Source organism: Coregonus clupeaformis, unplaced genomic scaffold (assembly GCF_020615455.1).
Source record: "Coregonus clupeaformis isolate EN_2021a unplaced genomic scaffold, ASM2061545v1 scaf0687, whole genome shotgun sequence".
NCBI classification, from domain to species: domain Eukaryota; kingdom Metazoa; phylum Chordata; class Actinopteri; order Salmoniformes; family Salmonidae; genus Coregonus; species Coregonus clupeaformis.
The window spans coordinates 103,786-121,636 of NW_025534142.1; the positions used below are offsets into that span (position 1 = coordinate 103,786).

Below are 17,851 nucleotides of genomic sequence, written 5' to 3' on the forward strand. Positions count from 1 at the left end.
GAATGGTATGAAATCGAATTGTAGGATTTGTGCTTCTAGACTTAATTTAATTTCCCAATATGTTGCATTATTAGTTACAATTTTAATGAATATATACACTGAACAATAATATAAACGCAACATGTAAAGTGTTGGTTCCATGTTTCATGAGCTGAAATAAAAGATCCCAGAAATGTTCCATATGCACAAAAAGCTTATTTTTCTAAAATGTTGTGCACAAATTTGTTTACATCCATTAGTGTGCATGTATCCTTTGCCAAGATAATCCATCCACCTGACAGGTGTGGCATATCAAGAAGCTGATTAAACAGCATGATCATTACACAGGTGCACCTTGTGCTGGGGGAAATAAAAGGCCACTCTAAAATGTGCAGTTTTGTCACACAACACAATGCCACAGATGTCTCAAGTTTGGAGGGAGCGTACAATTGGCATGCTGACTGCAGGAATGTCCACCAGAGCTGTTGCCAGATAATGTCATGTTAATTTCTCTACCATATGCCGTCTCCAACTTAATTATTGAGAATTTGTCAGTACGTCCAACCGGCTTCACAACCGCAGACCACGTGTAACCACGCCAGCCCAGGACCTCCACATCCGGCTTCTTCACTTGCGGGATCTTCTGAGACCAGCCACCCGGACAGCTGATGAAACTGTGGGTTTGCACAACTAAATAATTTCTGCACAAACTGTCAGAAACCGTCTCAAGGAAGCTCATCTGCGTGCTCGTTGTCCTCACCAGGGTCTTGACCTGACTGCAGTTCGGCATCGTAACCGATTTCAGTGGGCAAATGCTCACCTTTGATGACCACTGGCACGCTGGAGAAGTGTACTCTTCACGGATGAATCCCGGTTTCAACTGTACCGGGTAGAATTCCTGGAAGCTGAACATTTCCCAGTTTTCCAGTTCGCACAGCCATTGAAGAGGAGTGGGACAACATTCCACAGATCACAATCAACAGCCTGATCAACTCTATGTGAAGTAGATGTGTCGAGCTGCATGAGGCAAATGGTGGTCACACTAGATACTGACTGGTTTTCTGATCCGCGCCCCTACCTTTTTTTAAGGTATCTGTGACCAACAGATGCATATCTGTATTCCCAGTCATGTGAAATCCATAGATTAGGGCCTAATGCATTTATTTAAATTGACTGATTTCCTAATATGAACTGTAACTCAGTAAAATCTTTGAAATTGTTGCATGTTATATTTTTGTTCAGTATACATTTTTGCAAGCATGGTTTTGAAAAAACCCTTACATTTGATTGTGTGGTATTTATGCACATAGATTGGCTCTTATCTTGATTTAAATGTTTGCATTATTAATAGTAATTTTTGTGAATAGTCAGATCATGTTTGAGCATGAGTTTTGGTTTGTGTGTGATCGTTTTAGATGGTCATTTCCAATTGATTGCTTTGTTCTTAGTTGAAAACTCTGCTTTCATGGTTGTTATAGTCACCTCTGACCGTGGTTTACCCTCTCCTCAGACCGCAAAACATGGTTTCATCATGCCCAAGAGTTGCCAGTGCACCAGGGTTTCCATCCACCCAAACATCCTGTTCAGAGGCTCAATTAGAAGACTGCCCAGTGGACACGAGCGTATTATTGGAGAAGCCAACAAAGGACGCTCCACAGCTGGCCATGGATAGATCAAAAGAGGAGAGAGACATGGTGAGAGTTATGGCAGATATGGTCCCATCTTGCCCAAGAACTGCCAGCATTCCAGGCTTTCCGTCTACACATCTGTCCAAGGAAGTCAAGGTAGAGAGGGAATCTAACATGGCAGATCTAATGCCATCCTGTCCAAGAGTGGCTGGCACACTCAGATTCCCTTCTCTTGAAAGTCAGGTAGAGGAGTGTACAATCAACACTGAGGCAATTTGGGAGAAGACAGTGAAGGGGAAAGAAGGGGTGACCATTAGGTCCAGTCCACATTTGGACAGATTACAAGAAGAGCTAATGAAACACACGGTGACTATGGAGCCATCGTGCCCTACTGCAGCAAGTATTCCCGGCTTCCCCTCTGCACCACATCCCAAAGCTGAGGTAGATCTAAGTATGTTGAGTCTTGTGCCCGCTTGCCCTAAAGTTTCCAGTCTCCCGGGTTTCGCATCCACTGAGGGAGCTACAACATTAGAGTGGCTTGTTGACCCTAAGCCTATGTTTGAGCACTTGCAGAAAAAGAAGAAGAAAGAAGAAGAAAATGTGTTTCCAAAAGACAGATCAAAAGAAGACAGTGAAAAAATGAAAGCAATGGTTGCTTTGATGCCATGTTTCCCAAAAGCATCCCTGATTCCTGGCTTCCCCTCTGCACCACATCCAGAAGCTGAAGTGGGGATAAGTAGTGTGAATCTTGTTCCCTCCTGCCTTAAAGTTTCTAGTCACCCTGGTTTTCCATCCATTGAGAGGAATAGGGAAGCAGGGTGGGTTTTTGATCAGAGCTCATTGTTCAAGAGACCGTTAAAGGATAGGAAAGTCATTATTGACAGCTTAAAGGTAGACAAAGAGGAAATGAAAACCAACGTTCCTTTGAGACCTTCATGTCCTGATGCTGCAAGGATCCCTGGCTTCCCATCTGCACCACAACCCAATATGTTGAGTCTTGTTCCCACTTTCCCTGAAGTTTCCTGTCTCCCTGGCTTCACATCCACTGAGGGGTTTACAACATTAGAGTGGCTTGTTGAGCCCAAGCCTATGTTTGAGCACTTGCAGAAGAAGAAGAAAGAAGAAGACATTTTTCCAAAAGACACATTTAGGAAGGAAGACATTGAAAAAATGAAAGCAATGATTGCTTTGGTGCCATGTTGCCCAGAAGCACCCATGATTTCTGGCTTCCACTCTGTACCGCAACCCCAAGATGTCTATTTTGAGCCAACTATACTCAACCTTCTTCCATTGTGTCCAAAAGTCTCCAGTATTGCAGGTTTCCCAATCCGTCAGCAAACTGACAGAAAAGATTGCCACACAGATCTGCCCGAGGATCATCAGCCATTATGGGAGAAGAAAATTAAGGTGAACCCAGTTTTGATAATGGAAAGATCAGAAAAAGACAAAGCCAAGATGAAAGGAATGGTGGCTTTGGTTCCATCTTGTCCCAAAGTGGCTCATATCCCTGGTTTCCCATCTGTATCACATCCCAAAGTAGTATTTTATGGGCCAAGTATGATCAGTCTATCATGCCCAAAAGTATCCAGTATTGCAGGTTTCCCATCCCATCAGCAAACTGACAGAAAAGATTGGCACACAGATCTGCCCGAGGATCATCAACCATTATGGGAGAAGAAAATGAAGGTGAAGCCTGTTGTTATAATGGAAAGATCAGAAAAAGACAAAGAAAGTATGAAAGGGATGGTGGCTCTGGTTCCATCCTGTCCAAAAATGTCTCTGGTGTCTGGTTTCCCATCTGTACCACAACCCAAAGAGGTCTATTATGGGCCAAGGATGATCAGTCTATCATGTCCAAAAGTCTCCAGTATTGCAGGTTTCCCATCCCGTCAGCAAACTGACAGAAAAGATTGGCACACAGATCAGCCTGAGGATCATCAGCCAATATGGGAGAAGCAATTGAAGAAGAAGCTCATGTTATTGATGGAAATATCACAAAAACACAAACAAGAAATTAAAGGAATGTTGGCTCTGGTACCATCTTGTCCGAAAGTGGCTCGTACCCCTGGTTTCCCATCTGTACCACAACCCAAAGTAGTATATTATGGGCCAAGTATTGTCAACCTTCTTCCATTGTGTCCAAAAGTCTCCAGTATTGCAGGTTTCCCATCCCGTCAGGAAACTGAAAGAAAAGATTGGCACACAGATCAGCCCGAGGATCATCAACCATTATGGGAGAAGAAAATGAAGGTGAAGCCTGTTGTTATAATGGAAAGATCAGAAAAAGACAAAGAAAGTATGAAAGGAATGGTGGCTCTGGTTCCATCCTGTCCAAAAATGTCTCTGGTGTCTGGTTTCCCATCTGTACCACAACCCAAAGAGGTATATTATGGGCCAAGGATGATCAGTCTATCATGTCCAAAAGTCTCCAGTATTGCAGGGTTCCCATCCCGTCAGCAAACTGACAGAAAAGATTGGCACATAGATCAGCCTGAGGATCATCAGCCAATATGGGAGAAGCAATTGAAGAAGAAGCCCATGTTATTGATGGAAATATCACAAAAACACAAACAAGAAATTAAAGGAATGTTGGCTCTGGTACCATCTTGTCCGAAAGTGGCTCGTACCCCTGGTTTCCCATCTGTACCACAACCCAAAGTAGTATATTATGGGCCAAGTATTGTCAACCTTCTTCCATTGTGTCCAAAAGTCTCCAGTATTGCAGGTTTCCCATCCCGTCAGGAAACTGAAAGAAAAGATTGGCACACAGATCAGCCCGAGGATCATCAACCATTATGGGAGAAGAAAATGAAGGTGAAGCCTGTTGTTATAATGGAAAGATCAGAAAAAGACAAAGAAAGTATGAAAGGAATGGTGGCTCTGGTTCCATCCTGTCCAAAAATGTCTCTGGTGTCTGGTTTCCCATCTGTACCACAACCCAAAGAGGTCTATTATGGGCCAAGGATGATCAGTCTATCATGTCCAAAAGTCTCCAGTATTGCAGGTTTCCCATCCCGTCAGCAAACTGACAGAAAAGATTGGCACACAGATCAGGCCGAGGATTATCAGCCATTATGGGAGAAGAAAATGAAGAAAAATCCAGTTGTGATATTGGAAAGATCAGAAAAAGACAAAGCCAATATGAAAGGAATAGTGGCTCTGGTACCATCTTGTCCAAAAGTGGCTCATACCCCTGGTTTCCCATCTGTACCACAACCCAAAGAGGTATATTATGGACCAAGTATTATTTGTCTTTCATGTTCAAAAGTCTCCAGTATTGCAGGTTTCCCATCCCGTCAGCAAACTGAAAGAAAAGATTGGCACACAGATCAGCCCGAGGATCATCAGCCATTATGGGAGAAGAAAATGAAGGTGAAGCCTGTTGTTATAATGGAAAGATCAGAAAAAGACAAAGAAAGTATGAAAGGAATGGTGGCTCTGGTTCCATCCTGTCCAAAAATGTCTCTGGTGTCTGGTTTCCCATCTGTACCACAACCCAAAGAGGTCTATTATGGGCCAAGGATGATCAGTCTATCATGTCCAAAAGTCTCCAGTATTGCAGGTTTCCCATCCCGTCAGCAAACTGACAGAAAAGATTGGCACACAGATCAGGCCGAGGATTATCAGCCATTATGGGAGAAGAAAATGAAGAAAAATCCAGTTGTGATATTGGAAAGATCAGAAAAAGACAAAGCCAATATGAAAGGAATAGTGGCTCTGGTTCCATCCTGTCCAAATATGTCTTTGGTGCCTGGTTTCCCTTCTGTACCACAACCCAAAGTAGTATATTATGGGCCAAATATGGTCAACCTTCTTCCATTGTGTCCAAAAGTCTCCAGTATTGCAGGTTTCCCATCCAATCAGCAAACTGAAAGAAAAGATTGTCACACAGACCCACCCAAGGATCATCAACCATTATGGGAGAAGCAAATGAAGAAGAATCTGATTTTATTGATGGAAATATCAGAAAAAGACAAACAAGAAATGAAAGGAATGGTGGATCTGGTACCATCATGCCCTATTGCAGCAAGTATTATTGGCTTCCCCTCTGCACCACATTCCAAAGCTGAGGTAGATCTAAGTATGTTGAGTCTTGTGCCCGCTTGCCGTAAAGTTTCCAGTCTCCCTGGTTTTGCATCCACTGAGGGGGCTACACATTTAGAATGGCTAGTTGACCCCAAGCCTATGTTTGAGCACTTGCAGAAGAAGAAGAAAGAAGAAAACATTCTCCCAAAAGACGGATCAAAAGAAGACATTGACAAAACAAGAGCAATGGTTGCTTTGGTGCCATGTTGCCCAGAAGCAGCCGGGATTCCTAGCTTCCCCTCTGCACCACAACCTAAGAAGGAAGTAGATAGTGTGGATTTCACACAATCTTGCCTCAAAATCTCCAGTCTACCAGGTTTTCCATCTACGGCCAAAGTCCAGACAGGAAATTGGCACGTTGAACAGAAGCCTCTGTTTGAGAAGACACTGAAAGATAAGACCATAATAATCAAAGATAGGTCAGCAGACAAAGAAAATATGAAAAATATAGTGGCATGTGAAAGTCTCACTCCTGGATTCCTGTCCTTACTACAACCTAAAGCAATGGAAGAACAAACCATGTCTGCTCTACTCCTATCTTGTCCAAATGAATCTACAGTACCTGGATTACCTTCTAGACAGCCAATTGAATTGGCTCTGGCCCAGGGAGAAGAATCTGTGAGTTCTATGCAGCCATTGTATGAAAAACCATTGAAGGATAGGTCAGAAGATACAGTGCTTTCCAAGCCTGACCTAGGCAGTGCAGTTGGAGATGAAGGCCTTAAAACTATGGTTGCACTGGCACCATCTTGCCCCGAGGCAGCAAGCATTCCTGGTTTTCCGTCTGCGCCCCCTCACGGTGCAGAGTCTGTAGAGGCACATGGTAAGATATGTGTGGTTAAGCATGTAATATCCTATTTCCAGTGACTCGCATAGCAAGTGGAATGCAACATTATATTTGCTTTTGGTTTTTAAGAGACAAGTATGCAGACAGAGGAGAAAGAGGTTGCTGGGGAACCAGCAGAGTATGTTCTAGATAAGGGGTAAGTGTTTGAGCATATGGCTCTCTGCATGGATTGCAGTGGTACTGATATGTTGTTGTTTGTCTTATTTGGCCTGCCATTGCTACTGGAAAGCCAGATATTTGAGCTCTGGCAAACCTCTGAAGTAACTGTCCAGTGAAAATCTCACTTTTAAAAGTTAATATTCTGTTAACTCATATTTGTGGCCGAAGCATACATTGGAGAAAAAACACTTAAAAACCCGCCAACAGACTGTTTCAAAAGTGCTTGCTATTTCCTCATAGAGGATGATGTCATTATGAGCTGGCCAATCAGCGGTCTACTTGCATGAATATTTTGACCAGTATACGCCCACACCATTCTGTTGTTGGGGTACGCCCACACCATTCCAACAGAGAAAAGCTGCTTTTTAACATACTTAATTAAAATGTTTGGAAGGAAAACTATTTCACTCATATTGCAATTAATTATAGGTCTCTGGAAACACTAAACAGTTAGTTTTAAAGACTGCATGGCATTTGGTCATTTTCAAGATGTTCTGCATCTGAGATGTGTTTTAGGTCTGTGAGCCTCTTAAATGACGATCATATATTATGGATTGATATTCTTACTGAATTTGTGACGGATGAGTCGTTGTGGTGCATGCCAACAACTTAGTGTGTTTTTCTGTGCGTGGCATGGATTCTGTGGGGATGTTCTTTTCAATGTTCACCTCTCATGTTAGTGTCCTCAGCAGCCCACAAATAGAGAAGGTCACATCTGAGGAGATCCAAAAGCCCTCAGCAGTGTCAGAACCAGAGCAAGTCTTGGGGTGGGAGGTGCTGGAGGCTGAGGGTTCTGTGGCAGAGAAGCTGGAGGAGGCCTCTGGCCTTCTACAGACTATTGTTGGTGTCTTCTCCAGAGGGTAAGTGGGAGATTGGTGTGAGGCAAAATGTGTAGTGTGCTTACTTTTTAGAAAGTAGTAGCATTCTGACTCACGAGTCCACTTAAGGTCATTATATTCACCAGTGTCACCCTCATGTTCACTAGTTGTTTAGATTTCTGTTTGCATGTGATGGCATTTTCTATTTTCATCATGGATTGACAATTTGGTCAAATGTAGAACTTTGAGCATCTTTCGTATGCGATTAATAAAATAAATTTCTTGATGATTGAAGTTTGAACGATCTGTGTTTATTCACCTTGATTTCTGAGAAGACTTGAGACTTTGTATATGGTTGGCATGCTCCCAATGTGTATCACTCTTGTTTTAGGGCTCAATCCCTCACTTACAGTTAGTATCCTTCTCTCACAGTTATGAAACAGTAGCAGCCATTTTGGGTCCGTCTGGTTCCCCTCCAACAGAAGATGCAGACAGTAGCATTGTGGACCCAGAGGACAGTGCAGTCCCATCTGAGAGCTCCTCTGAACCTGTCCCAGATATATCTACCCTCATTCAGGAAGCAGTGTCTGGAGAGGCACCGCATGTTGAGGGTGAAACCAAACCAACTATAGAGCTCCCAACCACTACTGAGTCATCCTTGTTTACTCTGGAAGACAAGCAATCCAACTCTCCATCGGCAGTGAGACAAGACAGTGAGGATGGGTTTGTTGGAGTCGAAGGCCGAAGCAGTATGAGAAAATGGCCGCCGTTGACGGAGGCTGACCTTACTGAGATCTCCAGAGGAGAGTTTGTGGTAACTGGGGAAGAAGAGGTTACCCTTGACTCATGGGCGCAAGTAGGGGAGAAGTCAACATTCAAAGTGCAGGATTCTGGACAGATAACAGGTTATGTTGAAGTTTTTTCAGCAGGGTCACCTATCAAGACAGAATTATCACCTTCATTACACCTGGACAAGGGGTGAGTGTCCTGGCAGCAAACCCGTCTCGGAACTATTTGCCTGCACGGCTTGAGAATACAAATATGTTTAGTTGCAGTTATAACATTGTCTCTTGTTTGCATAATGTTTTGCTCAGCAATGCTTGCTACTCAGTGAACTGTGATGGACAAGTCTACAGTACAGAATGTTGGATGTGTTTAAGCGGCTTCTTGATGTTTAAAGCACTTGTTTGTGGATCCATGTCATCAGTGTCTTTGTACTGTTTATGCTGCTATGTCAGACGTGTGACAAATATGTGTGTGTGCGCATGCTTGTAATTTAAGGAAAAAAACATGGACGATTTGTATGAGTTATAACTGTTCACTGTGTTGCGTTGTTCCCTTGTAACACTTCTTCAGTATCTCCTCAGTGGACTTGGGTATGCAACTGTCTCTATTTAGTCATTTGCTAGCTTATGGAATGTGGCTTTTGTGAAAAATCATTGTTGTAAGGTTGCTTTTTTGATAATATAATTAAACAAAAAAACGTTGTTTAAAGTGAGAAGTTAGGCCTTTAATGGAATCTAATTCTATAGCAAGACCTGAGACATAACTTTTTTTTTCTTTAAGCCCCCAACACGCAAGCACAGAGGAAGCCTCTGTGTCTACCTCACAACCTACTGCAGACAAGTTGCTGGCAGAGGACAAGTCTGAAGAACATATAGTACCCATCCCAGATAAACCCTCTGAAGATCAGACTGTCACCCCAGTCACCTCAGTTGAAACACAATCAGAAGTTGTCCCCCCTCAGAGAGGCAGAAAGAAAAAGCGATCCCTTCCACAAGAGTCTCAACAAAAAGCAGATGACCAAGGAAGTGTGGCTACCCAGGCTGTCCCTGCACAGGTAACGACTAAACTGGTCGCTCCTCATCGTGTGAAGAAAAGAGAGGGAAGTCTTCCACCAGAAACTCAACAGCAAGCTGATGCTCAAGGGATTGTATTTAATGTAGTTGCTTCACAGCCTCTAAGGAGAAATGACAGCCTCACTCCAGAGCGCAAACAGAAATCTGAGAATGTATCTGTACAGAAGCCCATTGAAGTAGTCGCTTCCTGCTGTCCGAAGAGAAAAGACAATAGTCTTTCAACAGAACCTCTAAAGAAAGCTGATGGTCAGAAGGGTTTCACTTCCCAGGCAGCTGCTGAGGTGGTCCCATCACGGCCTGGTAGTAAAAGAGACTGTAGTCTTTCAACAGAGCCCCAACAGAAAGCTGATGCCCCTGTCCAGGCGCACACAGACGTGGTCCCTCCTCGCCGTACTAAGAAAAGAGACAGTAGTCTTCCTGCAGAGTCTCCACACCGACCTTTGAGGAGAAAGGAAAGCTTCACTAAAGACACATCAACACAGGCAACTGGCCTGGTCCCACCTCCGCGGCCAAGTAGAACCTCTAGAGCCTCCAGTGCAGAACCTTCAGAGAAACTTGGCCAGGTAGCCACTGAACTGATTCTACCACAGCCAACTCCGAAAGCTGATGAGCCAGAGAATCTGATTGCCCAGGCGGTCACTAAGCTGATTCCACCTCAGCGCACAAGGAAAGCATCTCCCTCTCCCGAGCCTCGTCAGAAAGCTGATAATTTAGAGAGTGCTACTGGTCAGGTCACAACTGTTCCCCTAACACCAGATCATGTACCGACAGAGTCGTACCCGGACTTTGGTGTGAGAGAGACTGCCCCCCTCTTGATCATCAGAAAAATTGCCCCGCCAAGGCGCAGCAAGAAAACAAATTCTCCCCCAGTGGAATCAGGCAAAGCAGAAGATGAGGCTGTGGTTGTAGAGGCCCTGAATGCTGCCAACCAGGGGTCTACAGCACCAGGCCATATAGAGGATCTGATGATAGACTCGTTTGAAAAGGTTGAGGCTGAGATGCAGTCTCAGGAAGTCACAGAAATGTCCACTGAGCCAGTTGAAGATAAGCCAGTAATTTATAGGCCGCTCATTGGCAAGTAAGTTCCTGTATTTCATATTGCAGTACACCTACTGTAATCTTAAAACGGTATCATAGCAAGTACTGTACAATGACACACCGTACAATACCGTAGAATTGACTGTATTATACTGTAAAAAAGTCAATGCTACTGTAATCTAATGAATGAATGGATGAATTATATTCATTGAGTGGATTGGGGTTTGTATTTCACATTATTTTACTGTAATTACATGGGATTGGTGCAAGCAGGTTGGCTGCTAGGTAATGTGTTTACATATCACAGCATATCAATTGATATTTGGTGTTTTATATCACTTCCACTTCTAGAGGCCTTAACAAAGGCTTCTTAACAGGCTGCGGCTACAGGGCAAAACAGACCAAAAGGACATGGCAAAATGCTCAACCATTGAAGGTTTAAGACTTGTTGCAACTCCAATCCTGTCCCCTATATATTTTAGTTTGATGGGTCACTACTACCACAGACCAGTTAAATTGGTACAGCTTTCTCTAACAGGTGCAACAAATATAGCCTCTTACAAGACATGCCTCAAAATATGTTAATGAGCCAGAAACAACAATACCATGCACCCACTAGTGGTCAAAAGGTTTTTGGCGCTCCAAATATACGGTACGGTACTGTATTCTGTGGGATGGAATTACAATACCATTCAAAATATCCAAATTATTTCCCCACCCACAACAATTTCCCACAATGCACCATAATTTACAGTATGCTGCAGTAAAATGCTTTCACAGTATTTTACTGTTGATAATACCCCAAATTAGCGCATAAATTACAGTTTTCCTTTACAGTGCAGCTCAGAAGGCATTGACAGAGGACACTGCGCCAGAAGTAAAGACTGAGGACAAGCAGGAGTACTTACCAGTCCCAAAGCCTCGTGGGAAACGAGACCCGACCCCTCCTGTCCATTTAGATGCTACCAGACCAAAGACCCGGCATGCCTCTAGTGGGGATGACAACGATTCTACCAGAGAGAGAGGACGTTCACATGCAGCCTCAGCCTCTGTGCTTGAACCACCTCGACGCAGCAAGAGGAGCAGTAGTCTTCCTCCCGTACCCCCTGGGTGCCAGCCTGCAGCATCTAGTGAAGTGGTGGTTGCTCCTCTGCGTAGGAGGAGGAGTAGACTAAACATAGAACAATCAAGCATGCCTGTTCCAGTTCCCCGCTCGAAAAAACGCCTCAGTTCCACTTTCTCAGATGGAACTCCTTCAATGGACTCCTCATTCACCAGGCAGACAGACTCCCTCGAGGGCTTGCTGTCTCTCTCTCAGGAAGACAATCAAGCCACCAGTCAGGAAGCCACAGAGGGTTCAATATCATTAACCTCAAGCATGGTCTCCGAAGGGAGCTTTGTCACAATTCTTCACTCAAAGGAGATATCACCAGAAGTTATAGTCTGTGAGAAGGGACTGGAGGAGAGTGGGGAGAGCTGGACCTTCACAGATACCGCTATGGTCACTGAGGCCTTCACAGATACTGTAAGCGAGGACATTGAGAGGGGTTCAGAGGCAGAGACTGTCTTTGAGAAGGGACTGGAGGAGAGCATGGAGAGCTTGACCTTTACAGAAACTGCCATTGTCATGGAGTCCTTCACAGAAACCCCTAAGTTCTTCGCAGACACTGTTAGCGAGGACATTGAGAGGGGTTCAGAGGCAGAAGTGCTTGAAAAGACCTTTCCAACCACTGCTACACCAGCTGAGGACGACTGGTTACATGTTAAGGGAGCCAACGAGACAGAGAAGATGGAGGTAGAGAGAAAATACATGGGGGTTGAAGAGGTGGACTTTGGCTTTGAGTCAGTAGACGTAGCTGCCGGAGGCTTAGACGAGGAGAGGTACTGTATGTTATGTTGGACACGCATGTGCAAAAGAGTGGTTGTGTGACGTGTTTACATTTTTGAGTGCATTTACATGTAGGGGATTGTGGGGTAAGTTGAGAACTTTTTTACATTCAGCATCTCTCCATCAAGGGAAATATAGTATTATCTCTAACAAAGATATTTACATTTTAGTCATTTAGCAGACGCTCTTATCCAGAGCGACTTACAGTTAGTAATACACTACCAGTCAAAAGTTTGGACAGACCTACTCATTCAAGGGTTTTTCTTTATTTTTTACAGTTTTCTACATTGTAGAATAATAGTGAAGACATCAAAACTTTGAAAAAACACTTATGGAACAAATCAAAATATATTTTATATTTGAGATTCTTCAAATAGCCAACCTTTGCCTTGATGACAGCTTTGCACACTCTTGGAATACTTTCAACCAGCTTCATGAGGTAGTCACCTGGAATGCATTTCAATTAACAGGTGTGCCTTCTTAAAAGTTAATTTGTGGAATTTCTTTCCTTCTTAAAGCATTTGTTAAAAGACCAAGTCCATATTATGGCAAGAACAGCTCAAATAAGCAAAGAGAATTGACAGTCCATCATTACTTTAAGACGTTTAGGTCAGTCAATACGGAAACTTTCAAGAACTTTGAAGTTTCTTCAAGTGCAGTCGCAAAAACTATCAAGCGCTATGATGAAACTGGCTCTCATGAGGACCGCCACAGGAATGGAAGACCCAGTTACCCCTGCTGCAGAGGATAATTTCATTAGAGTTACCAGCCTCAGAAATTGCAGCCCAAATAAATGCTTCACAGAGTTCAAGTCACAGACACATCTCAACATCAACTGTTCAGAGGGATCTGTGTGAATCAGGCCTTCATGGTCGAATTGCTGCAAAGAAACCACTACTAAAAGACCCCAATAACAAGAAGAGACCTGCTTGGGCTAAGAGACACGAGCAATGGACATTTGTCCTTTGGTCTGGAGTCCAAATTTGAGATTTTTGGGTCCAACCGCTGTGTCTTTGTGAGATGCGGTGTGGGTGAACGGATGATCTCCGCAGGTGTAGTTCCCACCGTAAAGCATGGAGGAGGAGGTGTTATGGTGTGGGGGTGCTTTGCTGGTGACACTGTCTGTGATTTATTTAGAATTCAAGGCAGACTTAACCAACATGGCTACCACAGCATTCTGCAGCAATATGCCATCCCATCTGGTTTGGGTTTAGTGGGACTATAATTAGTTTTTCAACAGAACAATGACCCAAAACACACCTCCAGGCTGTGTAAGGGCTATTTTACCAAGAAGGAGAGTGATGGAGTGCAGCATCAGATGGCCTGGCCTCCACAATTGCGATGGTTTGGGATGAGTCGGACGGCAGAGTGAAGGAAAAACAGCCAACAAGTTCTCAGCATATGTGGGAACTGCTTCAAGACTGTTGGAAAAGCATTCCAGGTGAAGCTGGTTGAGAGAATGCCAAGAGTGTGCAAAGCTGTCATCAAGTCAAAGGGTGGCTATATAAAATATATTTTGATTTGTTTAACACTTTTTTGGTTACTGCATGATTCCATGTGTTATTTCATAGTTTTGATGTCTTCACTATTTTACTACAATGTAGAAAATAGTAAAAATAAAGAAAAACCCTTGAATGAGTAGGTGTGTCCACACTTTTGACTAGTACTGTATATTTCAGGATGTTGTGTATCCCTGGAAATAATCAGAATTCATGTAAACATGACAGTTTTGAAAACATAGCTTGTCCAAAAAAGTGGTCTCTTGGCACAACTTACTCCAGGTATGGGGTAAATTGAGCCGTGGGACATGCTAAGTTAAACCGCCTACAAATGTACATTCTGAATTAAATATTACCGCTGCCTTTTTAAAATCATGTCTATCTTTATTTCCCAAACACAATTCAACACAATCACAATCGCTTTTTGTCTTTTATTCATTTTATGCATCTTTTAACACAGGCTTAACACCTAACAAACACTTTGTACTTAAACACGTTTAACATTAAGCCAGGCCCTGTTGCCTCATATCCCAGCGATAATGCCTTGCAGGAAAACACTTCAATTTGCTCCACTTGCCAATGCCTCAACCATTGGCTCAACATACCCCAAGGCAAACATTTTGCCTATATTTGAGCACAAAACTTAAAGGATGCACTTTAATGATAGGTTAAGGACCGCATGTTGACGCTTATAGAGACCTCAACTGATGTATAGAACAATCTTAAAATTATCTACTTTGGTTTAGATACAAGCAACATGAAACCTCGAACGCAATAAATTAATTTGTCTTAGTGAGAATCCGTTTTTTGGACTTAACTTGCTTAGCCCTTTCCCATGTGGTTTCTTCCTTCACATACAGTTGAAGTCGGAAGTTTACATGCACTTAGGTTGGGGTCATTAAAACTCGTTTTTCAACCACTCCACAAATGTCTTGTTAACAAACTATAGTTTTGGCAAGTTGGCTAGGACATCTACTATGTGCATGACACAAGTTTTCCAACAATTGTTTACAGACAATTTATTTCACTTATAATTCACTGTATCACAATTCCAGTGTGTCAGAAGTTTACATACACTAAGTTGACTGTGCCTTTAAACAGCATGGATGTGACACTCTGGCTCCATGGACTTTATTATTGAGCCAGGGTTGTTCATTTTCCTTGTTTGGGTGTTTTTCTATGTTGGGTATTCTGGTTGTTTCATTTCTATGTGTGGTGATTGTTCGTGATTATTCAGGTGACTCCCAATCGGAGGTAACGAGTGACAGCTGTCGGCTCGTTATCTCTGATTGGGAGCCATATTTATACTGTGTGTTTTCTCGTGGGTATTGTGGGTTTTTGTTCCATGTTTCTGTCAATGTTACAGAGGACTTCACTATCGTCATTTGTTGTTTTTCGTGGTTGCTTTATTAAATAAAGTCATCATGTTCACTCCACGCGCTGCGTATTGGTCCGCTTCTTCAGACGATCGTGACAGAAAAACCCACCATAGAAGGACCAAGCAGCGTGTCCAGGAGCAAGACAGCTGGACATGGGAGGAAGCGCCTGGTAAGGAGATCGAGAGGCTGGCGATGGCCCAGGTGGGCAAATCGTGGTCCTGGGAGGACATGCTCGGGGGCAAGGGACCTTGGGGGAAGATCAAGGCCCTGGCGAGAGAGGAGCAACGGCGTCAGCAGGGTCATCGTTGGAAGGACGAGAGGCAACCCCAAAAAGTTTTTTGGGGGGGGCACATGGCTTGGGCGGTTGGGCAGCAGGAGGCTGCCACAGGGAGATGTGGAGAGAAGGCTATCGGATTACGGGAGCCATTGGCGAGTAGAGGAAGGGAAGTTGTTGCGGCACGGCGTGAGAGACTGATGTGTGTTACCAGTCCGGTCCGGCCCGTTCCTGATCCCCAGTTAAAGCCAGTGGTGTGTGTTCCCAGTACGGACCGGCCTGTTCCTACTCCACGCATCAAGCCCACGGTGTGCGTCGCCAGTCCAGCCCGGCCGGTTCCGGCTCCACGTACTAAGGATACGGTGTGCGTCGACAGCCCTGCCCGGCCTGTTCCTGCTCCACGCACCAAGGATACGGTGTGCGTCGACAGCCCTGCCCGGCCTGTTCCTGCTCCACGCACCAAGGATACGGTGTGCGTCGACAGCCCTGCCCGGCCTGTTCCTGCTCCACGCACCAAGGATACGGTGTGCGTCGACAGCCCTGCCCGGCCTGTTCCTGCTCCACGCACCAAGGATACGGTGTGCGTCGACAGCCCTGCCCGGCCTGTTCCTGCTCCACGCACCAGGGATATGGTGCGCTCGCCAGCCCGGCCCGGCCTGTTCCGGCCACTCGCACCAGGGATACGGTGCGCGTCGCCAGCCCAGCCCGGCCTGTTCCTGCTCCACGCACCAGGGATACGGTGCGCCTCGCCAGCCCGGCCCGGCCTGTTCCGGCCACTCGCACCGGGGATACGGTGCGCGTCGCCAGCCCGGCCCGGCCTGTTCCTGCTCCACGCACCATAAAAAGCCCTGAGATGCGTGTCCTCAGCCTGGGACCACCAGTTCCGGCACCACGCATCAGGCCTACGGTGCGTCCCCAGGGCCCAGCATGCCCTGTTCCTTCTCCCCGCACTAGCCCTGAGATGCGTGTCCTCAGCCCGGTACCTCCAGTTCCGGCACCACGCACCAGGCCTACGGTGCGCCTCAGACGGCCAGAATCTGCCGTCTGCCCAACGGGGCCTGAACTGCCCGTCTGCCCAACGGCGCCTGAACTGCCCGTCTGCCCAACGGTGCCTGAACTGCCCGTCTGCCCAACGGCGCCTGAACTGCCCGTCTGCCCAACGGTGCCTGAACTGCCCGTCTGCCCAACGCCGTCTGAACTGTCCGTCTGCCCAACGGCGCTTGAACTACCCGTCTGCCCTACGGCGCTAAAGCCGCCCGTCTGTACTGAGCCTGCAAAGCCGCCCGTCTGCCATGAGCCTTCAGAGCCGTCCGCCAGATCGGAGCCGCTAGAGCCTTTCGCCAGACAGGAGCAGCCAGAGCCTTCCGCCAGACAGGATCAGCCAGAGCCTTCCGCCAGACAGGATCAGCCAGAGCCTTCCGCCAGACAGGATCAGCCAGAGCCTTCCGCCAGACAGGATCAGCCAGAGCCTTCCGCCAGACAGGATCAGCCAGAGCCGTCCGCCAGACAGGATCAGCCAGAGCCTTCCGCCAGCCATGAGCAGCCAGATCCGTCAGCCAGCCATGAGCAGCCAGATCCGTCAGCCAGCCATGAGCAGCCAGATCCGTCAGCCAGCCATGAGCAGCCAGATCCGTCAGCCAGCCATGAGCCGTCCAGCCAGGATCCGCCAAAGCCGTCCAGCCAGGATCCGCCAGAGCCGTCCAGCCAGGATCCGTCAGAGCCGTCCAGCCCGGATCCGCCATTCAGTCCGGAGCTGCCCCTCAGTCCGGTGCTGCCCCTTAGTCAGGTACTGTCCCTTAGCCCGGTGCTGCCCCTTAGTCCGGTGCTGCCCCTTAGCCCGGTGCTGCCCCTTATCCCGGTGCTGCCCCTTATCCCGGTGCTGCCCCTTAGTCCGGTGCTGCCCCTTAGTCTGGTGCTGCCCCTTATCCTGGTGCTGCCCCTTCTCCTGGTGCTGTCCCTTAGTCCGGTGTTGCCTCTTAGTCCGGTGCTGCCTCTTAGTCCGGTGCTGCCCCTTAATCCAGTGGGGTTATATTGGAGGGTGGTCATTTGGAGGAGGCTACGTAAGCGGGTAGTGACTATGGTGGGGTGGGGACCACGACCAGTGCCAGAGCCGCCACCATGGACAGACGCCCACCCAGACCCTCCCCTAGACTGTATGCTGGTGCGCCCGGAGTTCGCACCTTTAGGGGGGGGTACTGTGACACTCTGGCTCCATGGACTTTATTATTGAGCCAGGGTTGTTCATTTTCCTTGTTTGGGTGTTTTTCTATGTTGGGTATTCTGGTTGTTTCATTTCTATGTGTGGTGATTGTTCGTGATTATTCAGGTGACTCCCAATCGGAGGTAACGAGTGACAGCTGTCGGCTCGTTATCTCTGATTGGGAGCCATATTTATAC

General features: G+C 46.1%; 1 protein-coding gene across 8 annotated transcripts in view; it reads left to right on the plus strand.

Annotated features, from left to right (window-relative positions):
- The window catches only part of LOC121554340 (EH domain-binding protein 1-like protein 1), a 66,204-nt gene that overhangs the window by 38,185 nt on the left and 10,168 nt on the right, over positions 1–17,851 (plus strand). For 5 of the 8 annotated variants that reach the window (XM_041867874.2, XM_041867875.2, XM_041867868.2 and 2 more), the window contains 6 exons: positions 1,490–6,516; positions 6,610–6,676; positions 7,380–7,559; positions 7,950–8,495; positions 9,084–10,454; positions 11,252–12,295. The exons of 1 other annotated variant lie outside the window; for it this stretch is intronic. In XM_041867874.2, coding sequence (XP_041723808.1) covers positions 1,490–6,516; positions 6,610–6,676; positions 7,380–7,559; positions 7,950–8,495; positions 9,084–10,454; positions 11,252–12,295 — 8,235 coding nt within the window. The remainder of the gene's footprint in view (positions 1–1,489; positions 6,517–6,609; positions 6,677–7,379; positions 7,560–7,949; positions 8,496–9,083; positions 10,455–11,251; positions 12,296–17,851) is intronic. 2 more of the 8 variants (XM_041867870.2, XM_041867873.2) reach the window with 2 other exon arrangements.